A 24,205-nucleotide genomic window follows, 5' to 3' on the forward strand; every position below is an offset into this window, starting at 1 on the left:
ATTTCTCCCAAATCAATATTGCCACGAATCTTAATAGTCAGATTAAAGACACCTGATTCTGCTATGACTCATACTAGTAACCAATTTTTTCAAGTCTTTTAAGATAGAATCACTTTCATTTGTTTTTTTTTTTTTTTCTTTTTAAGGTTTTTGGAAGGCAAATGGGGTTAAGTGGCTTGCCCAAGGCCACACAGCTAGGTAATTATTAAATGTCTGAGACCAGATTTGAACCCAGGTACTCCTGACTCCAGGGCCAATGCTCTATCCACTGTGCAACCTAGCTGCCCCTACTTTCATTTGTTTTTGATGCCTAGGCCTTCCAACTCTTTTCTGGAGGAAGTGTACTTGATACTTAAGTGTGAGGTTGCAAATAGTGCATCTCATTTTTCAAAGGAGCCAGGCTGTCATCTCCCTTTATGTCCGCCTTCACCTTGAAGTCATTGAACTCCAAGTACATATTAACTTGGTCTTTATCAAGTTTTCATTCATATATATATGAATGAAAACTTGATAACATATGAATATATATGAATGAGTTTATCAAACAGCAGATTATTATAAACATTTACTACTGTTTCCTTTGTACCTAATTTATTCCATTGGTCTACCACTCTATTACTTAGCCAGTTTTGATGACTGCTGCTTTATAAGATAATTTTAGATCTAGTACAGCTAAGCCACCTTCCTTTACTTTTTTTTTTTATTAACTCCCTTGGTATTTTTGATCTTTTGCTCCTCCAAATGAATTCTAGTTCTAAAAAAATAATTTTTGGTAGTTTGGTATGGCACTGGATAATTTAATTTAGGTAAAATTGTCACTTTTATATTAGTTTGCCCCATCCATGAGCAATTGACATTTTTCCAATTACTTGTGTGAAAAATGTTTTGTAACTGTTTTCATATAGTGTCTGGGTTTATAGTTACTTTTAATGTGAGTTCTCATTCTAACTCTTGCTGCTGTACTTTGTTGGTAATATAGACCAATGCTGATCATTTGAGTGGTACTTAACAAAATTATTGATAACAGATACTTCCGATCTTGATGGACAAACACATCTGGGAATTCCTTTGATGAACAAGTACTGAAAATCCCACCTACTGAAGACCCTGCCTTCTGACTGTGCCAAAATATAAATATGCTCTTCCCAAAAAGCCTTTTTGAAAAGTTCAGTTCTACTTAGCTCTACAGTTTGAGCTCCCTTTGATACATGATTGACTACAGGCCTAGATGAACAATAAACACATGAATGTTACCCTAACTCTGTTTATCTTTTGTTTAAGTCAAACTCTAGGTAAACTTTTTTAATTGGTGCCACATGACTTTGAAAAGAGGGAGAACTGTGAGACCAAAAGTCCTCCTTTTACCAACACAGTGGCAAGCTGAAGATAATATTTTTACCTAATTTTGAGGCTTTGTGAAGAGGGTGAGTTTCACTGTTATATCCATTCCCTGCTCTAACCTCAAACTAAACATGAAGCACATTTTTGACCAGTCCTTCTTCAGCTGAGATATCTATTTTATTGGCAATGGGCTCAGCTAACAAAACTGACATCAAACTAAAGATTATAAATATGGCCAGCACTGGTATTAATTAATTTATTAAATTGAAATATCACTTGATTAAGGATGTCCCCAAGTTATATTGCCCCCCCTTAGGGCTGTTTTGATAAGATTTAAATTGTATTATTATCTTAAAACAAAATTAAAAAATTAAAAAACTAAAAAGATGTCTAAGAAGGAGTGGGAAGGTTCTCTTTGATGACTTACTGAGATAAGAGGGAATACTCTCCCTCTTTTCCTATGACCCCAACCTGCCATGCCCTCCCACCACAGTTCCTTCCCCTCATGCATTGCCTTCTCCCTCCTCCTCCTTCCCCTTGCTAAGGACTCTGGTCTGGTCTGGTCTGGGCAAAGACTCTGCTCTGCCTACTGAAATCTCCGGTGCCTTCCTCCCTTTATCCTACCCTTCTCTCTCCTCCAATGCCTCTCTATTCCCCTCCCTTACTAGTTGCCTGTCTAAGGACTCTGTTTCTGGCAGGACTGAGGCTTTAAGAGGAGGATGAGTTTTGCTGTTCCCCATTTCCTAGTGTTGAACTAAATGGTCTGTAGACCTGAGTCCCAAACCTAGTCCTGTTGAAATATATACAAACCAGGGTGGTCAATGAGCAGTGGCAATGCCCACCCCCACCCCCAGACTCTCTCCGTTGCTCCCACTCCAATAGGAACTGACAACTGCCTCCACTCCCCCGCCTTCTTCCCCTCCCCCATTCTCCAGATACCACTGAGATTAAGAACTAGAAAGAAAAGCAAGTATGATTATTTAATTGGGGGGTGGGAAACCTAATTATGCTATCAGGCATTTTATAATCTGTTAAAGTTTTCAAAGAAGCCAGAAACCCCACTGGTGTATTTCCACAAGGAACATAAGCCACTACATGTCTCCTAAAAATTTTTATAATCCCAAAAAATTTTAATCAACTTTTTTTCCCTAAGGTTTTGTCCCACAAACTTCTTCCTATATTCGAATTGAAAATAGACAGTTGGGGTTTCTATATATCCTTTTGGGAACATGAGAGATTTGGAGCTCTTTTATCTACTCCAGAGAATACCTGAATTTTGTGATATGCAGATTAATGAAGAGAATTCCCTGTATTTGGGAAAACAGGTTTCTAGCAAGACAAATGTCTTTAACAATTGTATAGTCTGGGAAATGGGTAAAATGTAAAGGAAAGAAGGGGAGTCTGAATAATGGATTTGAAAGATTAGAAAAGAGAAATAAAAATGTGAGAAAAATTTAGAAGGCTGAAAAGAAGGTTTAAGCCCATGTACTCTAAGATTCTTCTAACCCTGAAGAGTCACTACAGGGGCTTTGTGCCAGCTTCAGATGATTTGAGCATGTTGAGAGGGTATGAGAAAATTTGACTTCATTTTAAGTAGAAGATAAATGAGAACTTTATAGTTTGATTTCAGTTGAAATAGGTGAAATAAGCAGCCCTAGGTTTGGTAGTATTTTTTTCCATCATGGTATGCCATTTCTTCCAGTGTGTCCTTCATCTCCCTACACCTTTCTTTATTGGTCTGCAGGTGATGCTATGGTGTCTCTTTGACCACAATGAGGGACTGTGAACAATTTTGCCCTATTGAAAATACATAAATTACAAATCATATATGTACAAACATACATAAATATATATGACTTATTTTTCTGTACCTCTAAGAACAAAAGTTTAAGAAACCATCTTTCAAATAGAGAGCCACCTAAGAATCAGATCAATTTAGCAATTGTAAAGGGTGAAACTCCTCTTTAGGTAAGCCTTCTCATTTGTAAAGACCATGACATCAAGGAGGTGATGCCAGGACAAGTACATGAATTGGATTTGAGTGTGGGGTGCTGTGCTGTCATCAGCCCCACTTTCTTCTTCAGAGCTAAATGGTTAGAGTGACCTGAGAGGGATCAAGATGACTGAAGATGGCCCTGGATGAGAGGCAATTAGGGCTAAGTGACTTGCCCCAGGATGGATAGAGCACTGGCCCTGGAGTCAAGAGAACAAGAGTTCAAATCCAGGTTCAGACACCTGAAACTTTTACTATCTGTATGACCTTGGGCAAATCACTTAACCTTGATTGATTGCCTCATATTCAGAGTCATCTTCAGTCGTTCTGATTCATATCTGGCCACTGGACCCAGAAGGCTGGCAGGGAAAAAGTCAGGCTGGTGATTTAACACTGTACTCCATTACTCAAATTCAAGGTGCTTCTCATGACATCACTTAATCCCTGATATCAAGGTCCCCTTTCAGAATGAAGGAAAAACACCATTTGTAAAGGCAAATCTAGTCTTTCAGAAATCTAGCCTTGGGGCAGCTATAGGTGACACATTGGATAGAGCATTGGCACTGGGGTCAGGAGGACCTGAGTTCAAATTTGAGCTCAGACACTTAAATAATTACCCAGATTGTGTGACCTTGGGCAAGTCACTTAACTCCATTGCCTTAAATTAAAAAATTAAAGAATTTTTAAAAATCTAGCCTTCCTATCTTCCTACATCCCATTAAGACAAAATCTACCTTCATGCTTTTGTGGTCTTTTAGCATAACTGATAAACCCCCAAGATAGAGTAAGGAATGGCCTCTTCTGAACTGAATGAGTTTATTGATCACCAACCTCCTGCCCTTAACCGATGTGACTCTAAACATATCAGGGAGCTCTTTTCTTTGACAGATAAGTACTGAAAATCCCACCTACTGGAGACCCAGTTTTCTGATTGTGCCAGTGTATTATTGCCCCCCCCCAAGCCCCTTTCAGTTCAGTTACATTTTTCCATACCATTTCAGAACAACCATTCTTATTCTTTAATATTAAGTCTTCTCCTTATAAACCTTGAATGGCTCCACTACAATTTACAAATAACATCTTCTAAGCTCTCTTTTTGGACTTCAAAGTTTTCTACAATTTGATATCCCTCTAGCTTTCCAGTCATATATTGTACTACCCTCCAGAATATGGAAGCAATGGTCTCCTCTCCCCCATTATAGCACTGGCCTTGATGTCAGGGAGTTCAAATCCCAGGCTTAGACACTTGATAATTACTAGCTGTGTGGCCTTGGGCAAGTCACTTAACCCTGCTTGCCTCTCATCCAGATCCATCTCTAGCCACTGGACCCAGATGGTTCTGGAAAAGAGAATGAGGCTAGTTACCTCAGCACAGCACCCCCTTACTCAAATCCAATTCATGTGCTGGTTATGGTACCATCTCCCTGATATCATGATCTTCTTTGTGAAGGAAGGACAAACATCAAGGTACTTCCACTCAAATTTTTCATTTCTAATACTACCTTCTCAGCAAAGTCTACCAGATTCCTTCTGATTATTTAAGACTTTCTCAAAACCTCACTAAATGCTTGACTTTTGTTTCTCTGTTATTCTAGTTATGATAATAGGATTGTTGTGAAAAACTAATGAGATGATACTTACCAAAAAAGTTAATAAGTATTTCAAACCTATATTCCTGGCAAAAGAAAAAAAATTCTTTCTGTTGCAAGAAATATCTCTATATTAAGTACAAACCCAGGAAGAAAAAATGATTAGGAAATAAAAAAAAAATTGCCCTGCTCTTGTTATACTTTAATCCAGAAAAGAGAGGGATCCTCCTTTAGGTCTGCATTGTATAAGGATGATATTCTTTGATGAGCAATTGTTCGACCTAATAGGTCTTCAAGGAAGTTTATTGATTCCCTTTGTTTATCTATAATTATTCCTGTCTCCCTCTGCTCATCTGTAGTCATCTTGTATAGATGGCCTCCACCTATAGTTTCTGGTGGTCTTCTTAAAGTGATGGCCTTCACCTAATAATAGATTTTGTTAGTCACCTTAGAGGGCCTCCACTTATAGGTTTTATAGTAAATCTTAAAGAATAAACTTCAATTCTAATTTATATTTGTCATTCTATTTTAATCGTAAATTATTAAATTCTACAGTACTAAGGTACTTTGCAAACCTAAAAGTGCTTTGCGAATACTAGTTAACATACTTATGGTGTAAAAGTGTTCATTTTATATGCATGTGTGTTTTTATCTCTCTCTTCTCAAGGGTAAGCTTCCTGAAGGCAGAGGTCCCAGTGCTAAGGGCCAGCACTTTAGGTCAGGGAAACCTTGTAAAATGAAGGGGTTATGCTAAAAAACAATCTAGGGTCTCTTGTAGGTCTAAATCTAGGACCCTTTGTTCTGGCAAACTGGATACAGTATTGTGTCTGGCATCAGAAAGATTCCCCTTCCTGAGTCCAAGCAGTGGGGCCTCGGACAGGTTATTTCACTCCATTTAGCTCATCTGTAAAATAAGGTGGAGAAGGAAATGGCCAGCTATTCCGGCGTCTTTGCCCAGTAAATCCAAAATGGGGTCATGAAGAATTCAGCATCTGAAAAAACAAACTGGTAACAGTACTACTCTCTGAATGGGGTGAATGGTTGCATGGAGCACCTAGGGATCATAGAAACTGAGAAGTGGGTCTCCAAGTCATCTCGTCTAGCCCCCATATTTTACAGATAAGGCAGTCTCCGAAGGAGGGGCAACGTGATCTCTTTGAGGTGTGTTATACAAAGCATTCTTTTTTTTTAAAGGTTTTTTGCAAGGCAGCGGGGTTAAGTGGCTTGCCCAAGGCCACACAGCTAGGTCATTATTAAGTGTCTGAGGCTGCATTTGAACCCAGGTCCTCCTAGCCGCCCTGTAGGATGCATCCTCTTTTTGGCAGTGTTCTTACCTCGTGGATGATTCCACAAATTCAGGGGGGCCCTTTAACAACACAGAGGCCCCTTCTAAAAGTCTCGGTTTGTAAACAGTTTTATAGCAAGTTCAGAATGACCGCCTGGCCTCTGGGCAGGGCATTTCCCCCCCAGTTTTCTCACGTGGAAAAGGGTGAACGCTGTCGCCCCCGCCCGGGGCCCGGGGCCCGGGGCTGCGGTTAAGGAGACCTCGGTGGACCTCGGGGCGCTCTGTAGAACGAGGATGAGGACGGCGATAAGATCTGCGTGAGTGCGCGGGGGTGATTTAAAAAGGAACGCAGCGTCCCCGCGCCGCGGAGCCGCCCCGGCCCCCCCGTGTGTTCCGGGGAGCGCGGGCGCCGGGGCGGGCTGGGAGCAGCCCGAGAGGCGGCCTGGCCCGGGCTCCGGGGCCGGCCTGGGCCCGGGCTCCGGCGCCGGCTCCTCCCCCACCGCGCGCGCGCCCCGGGGAGCGGAGGAAAAAAGATACAAAGTCTCGGCGCTTCCCGCCAAGCCCGCCCCGGGGCTCCCCGCCCCCGCCCCCGCCCTCCCGCGGCGGGCCGGAGCAGGAAGTGGGGCTGGGCGCGGCGGGCCGGCGGGACTACAGCTCCCGAGGTGCCGCTCGGGGGCGCCGCAGGCCCGGGCCGGCCCGCACGGGAAGTCCGCGGCGCGCTCGCTTCCTCCGGCCCCCAGGCCGCGCTCCTCCTCGGCCCCGCGGCGCCCGCAGGCGCCTCCGCCTCCGCCTCTCGCCCGGCCCGGGAGCCGGGGCGGGCGCCGGGCCGCCATGGAGGTGAGCGGGCCGGAAGACGACCCTTTCCTGTCGCAGCTGCACCAGGTGCAGTGCCCCGTGTGCCAGCAGGCCCTGCCCGCCGCCCACATCAACGCGCACCTGGACCGGTGCCTGCTGCTGCACCCGGCCGGCCTCTCGGAGCCCGACGACGACGACGGCCTCGGGCCGGCCGAGGCCGGGGGCAGGCCCAGCCCGCCGCCGCCGCCCCCGGGGCCGGCCGGCTGCAAGCGGCGGCGCCTGTCGGGCTCCCTGCGCCTGCCGCCCGCCACGCCGACGGGCGACAGCAGCGACGGCGAGCCGGACGGGCCCGAGCCCGCGGGGCCGCCGGCCGCCGGGGCCGCCTACGAGCGCTGCCCCAGCCCCTGCGCCGCCGCCGCCCACGGCCTGGCCGCCTTCGGCCGCGGCCCCGCCGCGAGCCCGCTGCCGCTGCGGAGGAAGGCGGCGGCCAAGAGGCCGGCGGCCGCCGCGGCCTCCGCCGCCTCCTGCTCGGCCGCGGCCCCGGGCGGCTGGAAGGACGGCGAGCGCTCCGAGGACGAGGAGGACGCGGCCGCGGGGCGCGAGGACGCGGCGGAGCGGGGCTGGGGCGCCTTCCGGGACAGCGCGGCGCCGCGGGCCCCGGCCCCGGCCCGGGACGAGATCTGGCAGAAGCTGGTGGGCAAGCCGCTGGCCGACAAGATGCGGCCCGCCACGCTGCAGGAGTACATCGGCCAGAACAAGGCGGTGGGCCAGGAGACCCTGCTGCGCTCGCTGCTGGAGTCCAACGAGATCCCCTCCCTCATCCTCTGGGGCCCCCCGGGCTGCGGCAAGGTGAGCGCGGCGCCCCGCGGGAGGACAAGTGCCCGGAGCGGCCCGGCCTGCCCTGCCCCCGCGAGCAGGGCCGAGAGCTCGCCTCGCCCGCAAGGGAGGCGCAGCGGGCAGCGGGCAGGTGGGGCGCAGCGGGCAGGTGGGGCGCAGCGGGCAGGTGGGGCCCAGGGGGCAGGTGGGGGCGCAGCGGGCAGGTGGGGCTCATCCCGATGGGGGCGCAGCGGGCAGGTGGGGCGCAGCGGGCAGGTGGGGCTCATCCCGATGGGGGCGCAGCGGGCAGGTGGGGCGCAGCGGGCAGATAGTTTGAAACCCACGCTATAGATCCATGTTTAGGTATAGATTTCATAGACTTGTATTTACATACATATACTACTGTTACTTATTCTACTTCGTACCTGTTTTACACATGCTTCCCCACAAATTTGTAAGGCCCGGAGACCGTACAATTCCCCAAAGTCACTGTGCCCATTTTGACAGAGAATGAAATAGAATCAAAACAGATGTGATTTGCCAGGAATTACAGAACGAATGAATTTATAATCCAGCCCCCCTATTTTGTACACCACCGGTATCGAACCACTACAGACGTCCAACCATGGGACTTACTTATCAGGCTTGTATGTGGGGCGCTAAGTTACCCGGATAAACACGGTGGAACGCAGTGAGAAGAGATTGATCACGTCTAGTGGAAGGCTGGATGAGGGGTTTCTCAGAGGGATTTCTTTAGGGAACTCCCAGATGAGGAAAACTGCCCCCGGAACGCAGGTGGCTACCTCTCTGAAACTTAGCTACAAGCCAGAGATGTTGAACAGAAGGCCCGGTCCGGCAGCTGGCGTGTTTCAAAATACAGTACTAGAACTTGGATCTTCCCTGGCTTTTTTAAAGTTTGGTTTTTTTTTTGCAAGGCTGTGGGGCTAAGTGGCTTCCCCAAGGCCACTCAGCTACATCATTATGAAGTGTCTGAGGCTGGATTTGAATTCAGGTGCTCTATTCCTCCCCGCCTGCCTCTTAACTGACTACCCATCACCCCGCACTGCTTCTCTTTAAGATGTTAATCTATTTTAATCTACTATTTAATTAACTCTTCAAGTGACCTCCCATACTTAGTTCCTTCTTCCTGAAGTTAGCTGTGACCTGGTTTAAACTTTACTGATTGAAATTACCATCGCTTTGTTGTGTAGACAGAAAATTTATTAGGACAGCTGGGGACTGCATGGAACCAATATAAACCAGGCCAGAAGTACACATGAGTCCTTAATGGCTCTCCTGGGTGGCAGTCATAAATAAAATAAGACATCCTCGATGTTATCACCGTCTTCAGGGATCTAGCTTCTCAAATCCTGATTTGCAGCCTATGTTTGCAACCTGAGTAGACCCTCTGGTTTATAGCATAGGATGCTGTGGAATACCAAATAGGAAAAATACTCATGGCCTATAGGATAACCTCCTGACAGAATGAATGCCAACCACTGTATCGACATCTTCCCCTCCCCTCTCCCACATTTCCATTTCTTTTAAAAGAATTGGCATGGGAACATGACCAGATCTTTACATTTGAATTTTTTTTTTCAACTTTAACCATTAAGAAAGAAAACTCTAATTTAAAGTTGTTCAGGCATAAGACACAGGATGTGCCTTTATTTGTTAGAACCTCATTGGTTAAATGAAATGGAACATTCATCTCCTGGGTTTCTTGAGGGAGACAAGCTAGCCTTGGAATCAGAGGGTCCTGATTGGAAAAGGGGATTCATGGCCCAGTGTAGCCCCTGATACTTAGTGAATGGAGGGACTCTGGTTGGTCAAATCACTTACTTTCCCAGTGCTCCTGACACCTTGTTTAGGATTTTAGGCTGCAAAACTGTTGAAGTCCTATTTTGGTAGAGGGGTTTTCTTTGAGGAATTGAATACACCAATAATATTCAAATAATGGCCAAAAACAAAATTTACATGAATTTCACTATTACCAGAAAAATGAAAAGTAAATAATCTGATTTTGGAAATTCACATGCTAATTTGACATCCCCAGTTAGTGAGTGGCTAGAGAGGACTGAAAGACCTGGGTTAAAGTCTTACTTTTTGCCAAGTGACCATAGGCTAGTCAGTCTCAGTATTTCCAGGCCACCTTCTAGGTATAATTTTTTTAGTTTTTTAGTTTTTGCAAGGCAATGGGGTTAAGTGGCTTGCCCAAGGCCACACAGCTGGGTAATTATTAAGTGTCTGAGGTCGAATTTGAACCCAGGTACTCCTGACTCCAATGGCTAGTGCTCTATCCACTGTGCCACCTAGCCTCCCCTAGGTATAAATTATTGATGAGTTATCAGACTTCAACTGTGGGGGGAATTTCTATCCTGGGAGTTCCCCCTTGCTGATTAAATCATAACATGTGAACCAAAAGAAAAGTCAGCTTTCCAAGGAAAGAATTACCTTCCCAATTACCTGAGTATTGTTTTACTCTAGATCCTATGGACATAAAATAAACATTTTAAAATATTATTATAAAGCTGTCCTTTGCTGATTATTAGCCCAGAGCAACTGGCTATTGACATGGCCAGAGTAAGCATTTATAAAGTTGTATATGAAGTGTTCTTTAATAATACTGCATTCAGTATGTCTTTCTTCTTTGTGTGACAACTGTACTCACTAAAGAAAAGAAAATTCCCCCATCTTCACTCTATTTTTCCATTTGGCAGAAACAAAGGAAGAGATAGGAAAAATACAACAGTACTCAAGTACCTGGGTAAACCACCAAGCACTACTCCCAACTGGTCCCCTTTGGAAGGGAAGGAAAAACTCAATACTTCCCAACCCTCTTGTGTCAAGATTAGATTATAGGAGTTTTATCAAAATGCATGTTTATTGAAATTTAAACTGATAACTATTACCAGAAAATTGGAGGATCCTTCTTTCAGCTTAGGTAAAAACAGCCTATTTTCTAAAAGAGATGACTGCTGGAAATTTTTATCAGACATGAGCCAATTATTTTTCAACTGTAAAAACATGTTTTGAAATGATGTGCAACTGTTCTTTGTTCTGTCTATTACATATTAAAGCTGTAGTCTTCTAGCTTAAATAAAGTAGGAAGAATTTAGTGATCATTTCAAGATTGCACTGCATACAAGCAATTGCTAAGGGATAACTAATGTGGCAGTTCTGTTTGAAATTTATTTCAGATTTAGGAACAGATTGGAGCCAGCTGGTTTTATTTTGTATTTGGTGCCATTTTTGTATTATATAGATAGCATTGTACATGTTTAAGGCTCACAGTAGTAAGAGTAATTGAAACATTATTTGTACTGCCCCTGTAATCTTAGGAGTATTCGAGGTGAATTTTTATGATAGATGAGCTAATTACTAAACTACTTGTGAAGTTGATCTTAATCACCAAACTTGTCTAATTTAAATTCTTTTTCAAGACATTTTGGGATCATGCACGTTAACCTATTCATTTTTCTCTTCAGATGCTAAGGTACCTTAATTAAATAGAACCCCAAATTAACATCTTGGAGGCAAATTGTTTCCTTTTAATTTGTTGTTCTAGTGCCCTTGTACTTTCTTTGAAATTTCCCCTACCAACAGATTGGCATAGGTAGTTTTAGAGAGTTGCCTGAGGAAACAGAAAGTTTAGTGATATTCCTTCCACAGTCACATAGCTAGTGTGTGCCAGAGGCAAGATTTGAACTCAAGTCTTCCTGACTAGCTCTCTCTCGGACCTCTATAACAGACTGCCTGTCAACTGGTTCCTTGCAAAAAAGAAAAGGTTGGGAGAGTATACCTATAAGGTTTCATATTAGTATGAGCTACTTAGCACCTCTCCTCCCTCCTCCATGTTTGCCACTCTTTCCTTAGCAAGTTTATGTAGGAGAAAAAGCCAATAGTCAGGAAACTGTCACAGGTATACAAAAGGAACTTTCTCCCTAGCTCATACTAGAGGCCAGGAACTTTTTTGGAAGGCAGTCAGGGTGTTTGAGAAAGCAGGGTTGTGTTTTTTGTTGTTGTTGTTGTTTTTTACTCTTAGCTCTGCCACATTTTCCACTTTTTAAAGTTTGGGGTTTTGGGGTTTGTTTTTGGTGGGGAAAACAACTAAGTATATTGTACCCTTGCCTACTTCTAGTCTTTGAGAGTTGCGTAGGGGAGGCAACTGAGAAATTAAATGATTTCCCTATAGTATGTATCAGAGAAGGGATTTGATTCAAGTCTTCCTGACTTGAGGTCTATCCTCAGAACTACATCTATTTTTTTTTTTGAAATTTTACTGTCTTTAATTTCACACTTCTTCACCTGACATTTTAAATCCTTAATTAACAGTTATTACTATGTATATAAATCAATTCAAACCTACAAATAACTTTTTTAAAATTTTACTGTAGTTCTGAATGTCTTTTCCACTGTTACCCCTCCCTGGCTTAATTCCTTTCTGTTGGGGACTTAGGGTTTGGGGGGGGGGGTTATGAAGTGATGCTTTCCAGAAGGCTTGTCCTTAAGCCTCTCATGGATTACAACTGAAATGGATGGTCTGGCATTGGTGCCCTCACGTAGTAAAGAAAAGACCTTTGGTGTTGTATTGGCTCCTGTTAGGAACAATTCCCTGTGAGATGCAACTAAGGAAGAAGTGAGCTCATGGGAACATGCCAGGCAAATAACTGCTCAATGGGATGGCTAATGACAACCATTAGTCATGGCACATGTGTTTTGGTAAGCTGGGTTCCCAAGGTCAGGGGATGTGGTCGAAGAGCAATGAAGGCTCTGTTTGAAGTCTTTAAACTTTCAAACTCTTAGAACAATCCTTTAAGGTCTAGGTTGTTAACATCAAGGAATGGATTTTGCCTTCTTGAAATCCCCCACCCCCACCCCACCCTACCTATCGCCTTTCTGCCCACAGCTTTTAATAATGGCAAATTTAACTGGTATTACTTTTTTGTTTTGAAACGAGGGTATTGAAAAAAATTCTTTATGAGGGTTCCAAGAGAGGGACACGAGAAAATTTAGGTAATATGATATTAATAAAAATTTATTTTAAAAAAGAAAGGCGTTGTGGACATTTAGAGTTGAAATACAAACCACTTAAGTAGCTTAAATGGTATGGGCTAGCTATAGCAAGTTTACAGATGTCATCTTAACCTTATAGCACTAGTTTCCCCTTCTGTTAAATTGGAGATAGGGATGCAATAGAGGTTGAAACCTAGTCACATCCAATTCTATGATACAGTGATCTTTATTTCCTTCCTTATTTTTGCCATAAAGAGAAATAGGATGGGGGGTGGGAGGATTTTCTTTTTTTTTTTCTTTAGTGAGATGGTACAGCTGTCGCCCAATGCTAAATCAGGACACTGGCTCTTTTTACAGAGATACCAAAGATTCTACAGGCCTAGAAAGAGGGATCAAAAAAGGGGAGATAGGAAGAAGAGGATTCAAAGTCAGGAAGAGATTTAGTTGCTTTCCTGTTTCATTTCACCAGATTTTTTTTAGGGGGAGGGAGGAGTGAGAAGGCTATTTGGGCAATTGAGATTGTTATCATACTGCCAAATTCCTTTTAAAGTATAGGGTCAACTAAATTGTTCCAGCCTGCCTTTCTGGGCTGGCTAATGAAGAAAGTGCGCAGGGTTGAGCCAATGTCTTAAGGTTTCCTGTGCTTGTCATTTTTTTCAGACCACCTTGGCATATATCATAGCCAACAACAGCAAGAAAAATAGCATGAGGTTTGTGACTCTGTCTGCAACGAGCGCCAAGACAAGTGATGTTCGAGATGTCATAAAACAAGCCCAAAATGAAAAAAATTTTTTCAAAAGGAAAACTATCCTCTTTATTGATGAGATTCATCGTTTCAATAAATCTCAGCAGGTACTTAATGTTTTTCCCTCTGTTTCAGGGTGACCCTGGGAATTCACATGAAATGACTTAGATGTGCTAACACCTTAGAAGGAACATATAGATTGTGCTACACAAATTCAAGGTGATACACACAACAGAGAATGGTATGGTACTAAATTTAAATCCCAGCTCTGCCATTTTTCACTTATGTAACCTTGAGCTCTCTGGGTCCTGGCACCTCATCTATAAAATAAGGGGTTAGAGTAGATGACCTTTTCTTGTACATTCCAGCTCTAAACCTGTTGTTTTATTCAGAGAAGAAATAGTCTATCCAAACACTTAAAGGTTTCAATTTTTTTTTTTCACCCCTTCAGAATGTTTTACTGACTTGGGAATGATTTCTTTGCCTGGGAATTGAAACACCTAACAAGTAAAGAAGACTAGGTCAGATCAGACTTCTGTAGGATTTCTACTTTATACTTTGATTCATCTTTTTTTTAATAGTTTATTTTCAAAAGTATTAACATTTTTTCCTTATATAAAAATAAAACTTGTATTTTTGTCTCTGAAGGATTTGCATTTTCTTCCCTCTGATCCCACCCTTTCTTATAAAGATAGCATCTTTGAGGTCAGATATTTAGGGTTTTATTATTAACTTGTCTAATTTTCTGAAATAAAAATTAAGTAAGGTATCAATTATGCATTAAATGCAGTGGTGAATTTTGGAGTCATCTCCAATTAAAACTGAATAAAAGTTTTTGTGGTTGAGGATTTGTTTACTTGAATATTATTTATTTTATATTTTAGCCATCTGTAGAAATTTTAAATTGAAACTAAAAGCCAAGTGGACTTTTGAAACAAAAACAATCTTGGGATTGGGTTTACTGATTGACTAAATTTCCTCATTTATAATTTTTTTAAGTGTGGTCTGGACCTTGCAGGACATCGTTATGGTAATTTTCAGTAAAGAAACCTTTTTTAACCTATGCAGATTGGCAACTCATTCATAATTTGTAATCTTAAAAGGATTGGCAGAGGCACTGAGGAAATTGAGTCAGAGGCAGGACTAGAATCCAAACCTTTCTGACTCTTAAGGTTGACCCTCTGTCCATCATAATGTCATTGCCTCTCCATTTGTAAAACCGTACATCACAATTACAGAGTCCACAAGAGTTTTTGAAAGAACAATAACATGGTTAAATAGGTTGCAAATGTTTAAAAAAAAAGTGGGTATTAGTGAATGATGCTTTTTTAAAAAATATTCATATTCTTGGGGGAAGAAATAGAAAGCTCTTGTTTTAACCTGATTGTTTCAGTTGAGTCTTGGGCAAGGTGAGGGGTAGGGTGGGAGGGTAGAGAGATAGTAGTTAGGGAGAAAGATTACTGACCCAGAAAAAAATAACATGTCAAAACTAGATTAGTATTCCGCATATATTAAGTTTGCTATTGGTAGAATTCAGGCCCATCTATCTGGAGGCACAGAAAGTAGTTTCTGTACTCAAAGACAAGGGCCCAATTCACCCAAATATTGATACTCACATTCATATTTCACTAAGGAGAGAGTGATACACTTAAACCCCAAAGACAGAAACTAAAAACAGGTGCTAGTCACTGACTCACATAGGTTTTTGCAGGTTGTCATTAACTGGAATCAGTTTCTTCTGCTTCCCTCCCATGGCTAGGATACTTTCCTTCCTCACGTGGAGTGTGGGACGGTCACCCTGATTGGAGCCACTACGGAAAACCCTTCCTTCCAGGTCAACGCAGCCCTTCTCAGTCGATGCCGGGTGATTGTCTTGGAGAAACTCTCCGCAGAAGCAATGAAAACAATTTTGATGCGAGCAGTCAGCTCCCTGGGGCTCCGGGTGTTGGACCAAGGCCGGCCCACAGACTCTGTGAGCCACGGCAACAGCAGCAGCTGCAGCAGCAGCAGCAGTTCTGAGTAAGTTGACTTCGAGCTGTGGCAGGGTACATACAATCCAAGGAATCTCTTGGCAGGCAGCCAGAGAGGGTGGGGACAGAAGAGCCTAAAATAAAAGGAGCCCGGGGAAGGAGCAAGGGATCCAGACCAGTATCTCCAGAAAATAATCTCCTCCTCTGGATCAGAAGGCAGTTTTATAGAGGGGTTGATAGTGGCTGAGTCTGTAACTCTCATGGGTCAGTAACAAGGCCTCAGCACTTGTTCTTGTGATTTTGCCTTGGTTGTGTCACAGGTTCATAGGAGGAAAGTGCTTTGTAAAGCATAAAAACTTACTATAAATGGGAGCTGCTTTTATTATTAATATTACCATTTACAATAGTAATAATAATAGTGATGATGATAATAGAAATATTTAGTCCTTTGGTTCCTAAAATGCTTCAAAGAAGGTTGTAAGAAGCTCTAGTGCTCTATTAGGAAAAATAATAAGATTAGTAAAGATTTATTTATTTATTAAGCCCCTATGACTACAAATCAATGTACCACCATCTGGGAAGACATAATGGAGCTCAGCACATTCTACTGGGAGAATACAGTGTGCACATGGAGAAGGCAAAGAAAAGATCCAGACCAAGTGCAGGAGGGGAAAAGGAGAGAGAACACTTTGAGCTGAGAAAATTCTCATTTTATTTTTTAGACTTGTTTCAGTGTATCCATGTGTTTTGTGAATAGGAAGAAGACATATAGAAAGGAAAATACCTTTACAGTAGAGTTTATCAGTATTTTCAAACTCATTTGGTTATGGAAAATTTGGGGTTTTGGAATATGTCGATAGAATTCAAAAGTGTTAGTTACTTGGGTGGGTGATATATATACCCCTGTGGTGTAATATCTTGGGAGGGCTCAGAGTTTGAAGGGCCTCTCGGGGGGAAAGACAAGTTTCTGGGGGAGTATCCCTAGATTCTCAACTCCCAGATGTCCCTATGTTCTTGCATGGAAATGGAGTAAACACTCACCCACCATGAGTCTCCAGTTCTCTTCAAAATAGCTCTTTCCTCTGACTAGGAAGTATCCTAACAACTAGCATTTATATGTTTTCTTGGAATATTCTGCCAGAGTTTTAGTCCAGTTTGTGAAACATCCTGGAGCTCTTAAGTGCAATTTAAAAGAAGAGGTTGTCCTTACGGTATTTTTTAAAGAATTTTATTATTCACTCATTCCAATTCCTTGGCATTCTAGAATTTGTTCTTTTTAAAAAAGGTAAATGCATTGAAATGAAAGTTCCACTAAACATGTAATTCACTCTTCATTGTTATGAATGTATTTTTATTCTTTGAATGAATCTCCTAAAAGTCAGGTGGAAACCTTTGACTATAAAGGAATTTCAACTAAAAATGAAATTCTGAAGAACATTCCTTTAAAAAAAAATTTTTTTATACAAACAACCTTCACTTTCCGAAATCCTTGTTTTTCTCGAGTTGTAATATTAGTAGTGTATATTGGGAATTTTAAGTTGGATTATATAGGTTAGAGAATTTCCTCTTTATTAATGCCACCATATCACATACAGTTTAACCATGTGTCATTTGAAAAAAGTGTGGAGGAATATAATATGGACCTAGGAAGAGGTTAATGCTCCTTCATCTGTGTCCCCACACAGCTGTGTTTGCGGCTGCCCCTGGCTAAATTTTGGAGACTCTTCTTTCTGTAGGGATTAAAGTACAAGGCATAATTTGAGACTCCACTTGCTCAAGGTTTGGGTTTCACCAACCTGTATCCCTGACCTCCCCCACTTGCTGGGTCAGATCTAAGAATTATGCCCTACTTAATGAAAGACTTGAAACAGTTTTGGCCCATTGACCACAGGGAGGATGAGGAAGATTCATTTTAGAAAGACACTGTAATAGGATATTGACCCTTAGCCATTAGTAAGAAATGTGTCCAACATTTTAATATCCATAAAGTACACTAATATTTAAGGCCCTCAAAGTGCTAGCCGACTGTACAAGAAATGTGCAACGAGTTTTTATGTGTTACCTTGGTAATTGTTGTATTAACTTATCAAAAAGTTTGGACTGCTGACTGCTGTCTTCTAGCATCTGGTATGATTTTTCTTTCTAACCTCACATCTATGGGGAATTGTTGAGTTGTTGAAAAATTCTGGGTTTTTTTCTCTCATTAATTTTAAGTCAATTTAGAATTTATTATCATAAGATATGAAATTTGACTTACATTCAAAAGGGGATGGGGAAGTAGTTGAGATAATATATCCTTCCAGGATGTATGAATTCATGACTGTGATGACCAGATAGACTCTAGAGAAACATGTTCAGTGGTCAAAGAGTCAGATAAAAGCCAAGAGTTTACCTTCATTTCCTAAAAATAAAGAGGAAACCATTCCAGTGCTTTTTGGAAATAAAAATAAAGACCACAAATAATATTTGCTAATGGAATCATTTACAAAGTAGCTATCATCTACTTCAATATCATTGCCAACAACTTAAAATTAATTAAATTCTTAATATGGTTTCTTTTCTTCCTGTGTTCCCTACCATTCCTAAGTTATACTCTGGAAAGCTATCATGAGGAGAGAAATGAAAATGATCTGATTTCTGACCTCTGAAGTGAAGTCAAGATTACTGTGGTTGGAAGTTCCTAAATTATCTAGAATCTTGATCTCTTTGAAGTCATTTATTAGTGATGATGATACTGAGAACTCACATTTATAGCACCCTAATGTTTACAAAGCATTTTCCTCAAAATCTGTTGTTTGATTTCTTAAATGAAGTGGATAAGGGAAATTAGGCTCATATCAATTAATTGTGATTCTGTATAGCTACTGTGAATCTTTAGTGCTTCTCTAATTGTACCGGTGTGGACACTTCCTTCTCCAAAACTGATGTTAACCTCTACTCACCTCCTTATCCTATAATTCTTGTTCAGGTTTTCACCATAAATCCTTCGTAGAGGAGCTACCCAATGTCCTGGAGACCTTCCTTTTGTTCTTATAATATCTTGGAGGTACTCATGTATCACTTACATTGTCTCATTCTCATTACATGACCAATCCCATTCCTTCCTTTCTGAAAGGTCATTCATATCTTTGAGAATGTCTTTTATGCCTCTTAATCGCAAGTAATATTCTACAGCCTATTGACACCCTCTGTGTATCTTTTCATTACTATTTTGGGTTATTTGTTATTTTATTCCTTTTGAGATTCCTTTTGTTCCATAATTCATAGCCACACAGCAGCATTGTGAAAATATTAGTGCTAGAGGAGTTTACCAAAAGTGATTAACATAGTGCTTGCCTTAGATAATTCATATTGATTGACTGATAGCTTTCCCAACTACATGTCATAGTAATAATAGAGAATTACGTAATATTTTAAGATTCACAGAGAAACTTCCCCCACCCTCCCAATAACAATATTTGGTAGATAATGCAAACATTACCATGTTCACATTAGGAAACAGACTCAGAGGAGGTCATTGTCTTGCCCTTGTTAACACCATATCAGAATTCAGGACTTATGACTCCCAATTTAAATGCTTTCCCAGTATGACCAGTACGCAAGTTAATCTGCTTTGTTTTTTCCTTTCATTATGGATAGTTAGTTCAGGTTCTTTTCCTCTGTTATGAATTGCATGAAGTTGATTTTTAGTGTGTTTTGATACAGTCATCTGAGAATCCTTGTTATTTAATAGGAAAACATTTTGTTTGGATTTAATGTTGGTCAGATTCCTTGATAGAAGCAATTCCTTTATGAAAATGCTTCTATTTAGATTTTCCTTGGATTTATTTTTAGAAATGGAAGGCTATTTATAAGACTTCACATATTGTCCAGATCATGACATGCAATTGACTGGACCATCCATTAAGTGGTTTACTGGATGGGAGAGTATATTGGACTTGGAGTCAGGAAAGCCCAGTTTTAAATCCCATATTAGACATATATGAGCTGTGTGACCCTGAACAAATCACTCATCTCTGGGTTTCATTTTCCTTTTCTATAAAATTAGGGTGTTGGACTTGATGACTTAGAAGTTCTCTTCCTCCTCTAATCTATCATCGTAGAATGATCTTATGAACTAGGACAGATAAACTATAGGTGCACTTTTGAAACTAATGCCCAAAATTCAAGAGTCAGAAGAACTGCTTTTAACAGGTCCAAATTGTTCCTAGACCTGAGGAATTTGTCTACCTCCTTTCTTTCTTCCTCCCTTCTTTCCTTTTTGTTGATCCCTTTTGTAATTTGCATACTATTAATTTCTTGATGTATCCCACACCTTCGCCAAAGAATTCTTCCTCACGACCCAGAAGATTAGTTAAGCAAAACCTTCTGACTCAGCAATGTAAGTTATGTATGCAATATTCTGCACTTTACAACCTCATCTTTTTTCCTACCTCATCTTTTCTTAGTGGGACCTATCTTTTCTAGACACGTTCTCTACATGTGGTTAAAAATATAGGGGCACACCACCTCTTGAGGAATCAGAATTGAAGAAATAAAAGGGAGAGCAAGTCCTAGATGCAGTATAGTTCCAGTTATTATATACACTCAAGAAAAGAAGCAAGGGATATGATAAAGGTAATAAATGTGATTGGAAATGGAAGTGGTCCAGTCTTGTGTTGGGGGAATAAAGGATCGCATGTGTATAGCCCACATGCTGTGTAGTCTTATCCAAAAAGTAAGAAGACTGAGAGACAGGCCCTCTGCATTGGCTATGTCCTTTGTAAACAGGAATCTTAAAGGATGTGGAGGCATCAGTGAGTTGTGAATTACATGGATTGAGCTAGTATTTACATTGATGAGATCACAGGTCCTGTGTACCTCTGTGTACTACTTTCCGACCCTGTTGCCATGGAGAACTTGAGTTGATAATACTTTCTCTTGATTTTTTGAAGTCTCATTGATGTTGATTAGTTCTCTACTCTGTGGACTATATAAGAACTTTGCTTTTGTCTATTCAAGCTGTAACTGGAAGAGATGATAGAGGACTTTAGAACTGGGAAGGGTCCCTACCTAGAGATTAGCTAGTTCAATCCTCTCATTTTACAGATGAGGAAACTGAGGTCCAGGGAGTGATTTGCCCCTTAAGGTAGCTGCTGTTTGATGCTGGAGTAGGGACTAGAGCTCAGGTCCTCAGGACATAAATCTAGAAAAGGGAGCATTTATTTAGTACTTACTTGTGCCATTGTAAGACTGAGGGTACAAATATAAGGAATTCATATTCTAATGTGGAAGCCCTGGGCGAGGGAGAGAGGGATGTCACCTAACATGACAGGAAAAGTTACTAGGAAGGAGGTGGGAAAGTCCAGAGAGAGAGAAATAGAACTGGTGATCAGCCAGAACTGGAAAAGACTTGAGTGACTCTCCAGTCCCCACTCTCACTTTTTTTTGTAGGAGAAAACTTTGCCTAGGGAAACTTTACTTCAAATTTTTTACTATTACAAGAATTGCTACTATAAATAGTTTGGTCTTTATGGGAACTCTCTTATCAATGACCTTCTTGAGCTTATTTATTATCATAGCAGTTTAGTGCTTACCCTTGAGCTTCCTTAACAGAACATATTCTTATATTTGCCACCCACAAGGATGTTTAAGCTCATGTCCAGGGAAATGGTGGTGTGATAAAACTTGCTTAATTCTTGCTTTTATTGTTTAGAATATTTTGTGGTTGTGATGAATAACACTGGGGTCGGTTTGTAAAAGAATCCGGTATCTGAAACTCTTGGTCAGGAAACCTCATCTAATGAGCTTCTGTTGTTATGAAATTTTAATCTAATATTAATAGCTTATATTTGAACCTGAGTGGAAGAGGTTGGAAGGAGAGAGGGGTCTAGACTTATTTCAGAGAGAGAGTGTGGTTAAGTGAAAAAAAAGCCTCTTAATCAGCAAGATAGAAATACTTATTTCCCAGACAAATCTTTTTTTTTAATCTTCCTTGAAAGAAAGGAAGAAGTGATTTATTTTTTATTTCCTTTAATGAGCTAAAGGGACAGGCAGGAGACCTTTTTAGATGAGTTTTAGCATTAGGAAGGTTTTGATTAGCATTGAAACAATGATTGGATTTAGGTCTCCTGTAAAAAAGATAAAGAATCTCAAATGGATGCTAAGTTAAAATTCAAAGTAGTTATAAAAGTTGTGTTTTATAAATTTAAAAAAATGTATCCTCAGGGCTATTTGGTAAGATCAGAGTTAGGGGAAAAAAATTAGATAATAGTAAAGGAGCCAGGCAGGGGCAAGCTGATGAATTTCTTTAGTTGAGTTCTGAGCCATAGAGTGTTAAACCATACTAAGTCCATACTGAGCCTGGCACCAGAATGGTGAGTCCCTGAGGAGGTGGAGGGAGATGATATCCAGTCAGAAGAAGAAAAGGTCCAGGTTTCCTTGTCAAGTAGCCCTGGAATTTTGGTCCTTGAGTAGCTGCTGAACTTCAGCCTGAACCAATTAAGAAGATCCATCTTAATCTCTTATCAAGTAGTAAAGGATAGATAAGGAAAGATAACTTGTATCCTAGAACATGGAATTTAAAGTTAGAGGACATGGATTGAATTCCAGCCTGTGAGGATTTTTAAAGTAGATGTATCAGAGATAGTAGTTGTGGGTTTTTGTATAAAATCTGTACATTGAGAAGGTCATAAACTTGGGATGTTAGAGGGACTTAAGAAAATCATCTAATTCAAGTAGGTTTCACAATGGACCTGAAGTCAGGAAGACCCGAGTTCAAATCCAGTCTCAAGTACTCAGTTTCTTCAACTATAAAATTGGGATAATACTATCACACACATACACACACACACACACACACACACACACACACACACACACATCTGGGTTGTGATGATTGAGATAACATTTGTAATGGTTTAGCACCATAGTAGCACCCATAGTAAGTACTTAATGTTATTGATTGGTTTATTGTAAATTGTGGAACTAGAACTTGAACCCAGCTCTTCTTACCCTAAAAGTAGACCTTGCTCTGCCACAATACACTACTTCAAATCATGTAAATAATCACACACAAAATTTGTTAAGGGCTTTATCACAAATCCTGAGATAATGGAGTATTTGCACTCAAGGGTCCTAGTTTAAGCCCAAACTCAGTGAATTATCTTTCTTTGCCAATATTGAAACTCTGACCCTGTCCTTCCTCTGTCTCTCCCCTTACAAAATGTTCTTAACATATTAGTTTCTATTATTGTATCTTCTATAACAATTATCATTGCCACCAGTGGTCTGATTTTATTACAGGAACAGAAATGTTGACAGATTTATTTGTTCTTATTTGTGTTTGAAAATATTTAAGCATTTCAGAGGGGGTAAATTTTGAAGAGTAAGATTATGTCAAAGACTAGGAAGAATAATGAAGAAATGGTAAATTTATTGTTAGCATCTCTGCTCTGCTTTCATTGAAGGAGTTTTGACTGCCTGTGATTTAAAATCCAACTAATGGACCCCCCCAAAAAAGAGCCTATTCTTTGGTTACTTAATTCAAAGATTCAAAATTTAGTCTCTGTCCCTGTATGAACAAGGAATTTAAAAATGCAACCAAAGATCCTTCTTTAAAAAGTTGTTCTGAAAGTATTCTTAGCATAAATGTCTTTTGTTAATAAAAAAAATAATTTTATAAATTTAAATAAGTTGTGAACTTTTGCAATGGGAGTAAATATTTTGAAACTTCCCTCTTTTTTTGCTTTTTTTTATTAATAAAAGTTACAAAAAAGTCCCTTTTCTTTCATCTAAATTATAGGGTTTATAGAAAACCAGCTTTGGAGTTAGACAGGCCTGAGTTTGTCCTGCCTCAGATACAGAGGCAACCTCTGGAATAGTCATAACCCCTCATCACACCAAACAATTAACTACTAGATTCTAAATTTAAAAGGTGATAGACTGTGTTGAGGTGGATAATCACACATTTAGTAAAAAAATTTTTAATTTATTTTTATTGAGGGGAAGCATAGTGAGTACTTTAGAGAAGAAAATGGCAAACCATTATGGTATCTTTGCCAAAAAAGTCCTAAATGGAGTCCAAAGAGTCTGATATGAACTGAAACAAATGAACAACATATAGATAGTGAGTGTAAGGGAATGGGAAGTAGCCCTTTTGTAACAACTTTAAGTAGATGCTCCTGTTTGCCTTTACAGATAAGAACTTATTAAAAAAAAAAAGTTAAAAGGCATATTCAAACCATTCCCTGGTTTGTAGTTCAGTGACTCATTCTTAAATTCATTGAAGATTTAAAGTCAACAAGCATAGTTCTTGATGAGTTAAATGAATGCTAATTATTCAATTTTAAAATTATCAAAGCTCCTTTTTTTTTCCCCCTTACTCTTTTCTGGTCACTTCATTACTTGCTTCTTTTCTTTAGGAGTTAGGAGTTAGGAAGGGGTTGATAAGAGGAAATCAGTGTTGCCACTTATGGAGTCAAAATCACATCTTAAGGTAGTCTGTAGATTTTAGTGAGCATCTTTTCTAGGTGTAGAGAGCTGACTGTACATAATTACATTATACATGTTTTTTAAACTTTTTATTGATGCCTTTTGGTTTTTCGCATCATAACCATTTCCTGATAATCTCCCACATACATAGATAGAATCCCTTTGTGTAACAAAATTAGGCAA

General features: G+C 40.7%; 2 protein-coding genes across 4 annotated transcripts in view; one reads left to right on the forward strand and one right to left on the reverse strand.

The window, feature by feature from the left end:
- The window catches only part of MYLK4 (myosin light chain kinase family member 4), a 144,349-nt gene extending 128,761 nt beyond the window's left edge, over positions 1-15,588 (reverse strand). The window contains exon 1 of one of the 2 annotated variants that reach the window (XM_074199541.1): positions 15,278-15,588. In XM_074199541.1, the coding sequence (XP_074055642.1) occupies positions 15,278-15,333 (56 nt within the window). In that variant the 5' untranslated portion in view covers positions 15,334-15,588. Of the gene's footprint in view, positions 1-6,257; positions 6,456-15,277 lie in introns of those variants that run through there. The other variant, XM_074199543.1, reaches the window with a different exon arrangement.
- Positions 6,841-24,205, forward strand: part of WRNIP1 (WRN helicase interacting protein 1) — a 32,997-nt gene continuing 15,632 nt past the window's right edge. The window contains exons 1-3 of one of the 2 annotated variants that reach the window (XM_074199539.1): positions 6,841-7,852; positions 13,496-13,687; positions 15,340-15,599. In XM_074199539.1, the coding sequence (XP_074055640.1) occupies positions 7,040-7,852; positions 13,496-13,687; positions 15,340-15,599 (1,265 nt within the window). In that variant the 5' untranslated portion in view covers positions 6,841-7,039. The remainder of the gene's footprint in view (positions 7,853-13,495; positions 13,688-15,339; positions 15,600-24,205) is intronic. The other variant, XM_074199540.1, reaches the window with a different exon arrangement.

This window comes from Macrotis lagotis, chromosome X, assembly GCF_037893015.1.
Source record: "Macrotis lagotis isolate mMagLag1 chromosome X, bilby.v1.9.chrom.fasta, whole genome shotgun sequence".
NCBI classification, from domain to species: domain Eukaryota; kingdom Metazoa; phylum Chordata; class Mammalia; order Peramelemorphia; family Peramelidae; genus Macrotis; species Macrotis lagotis.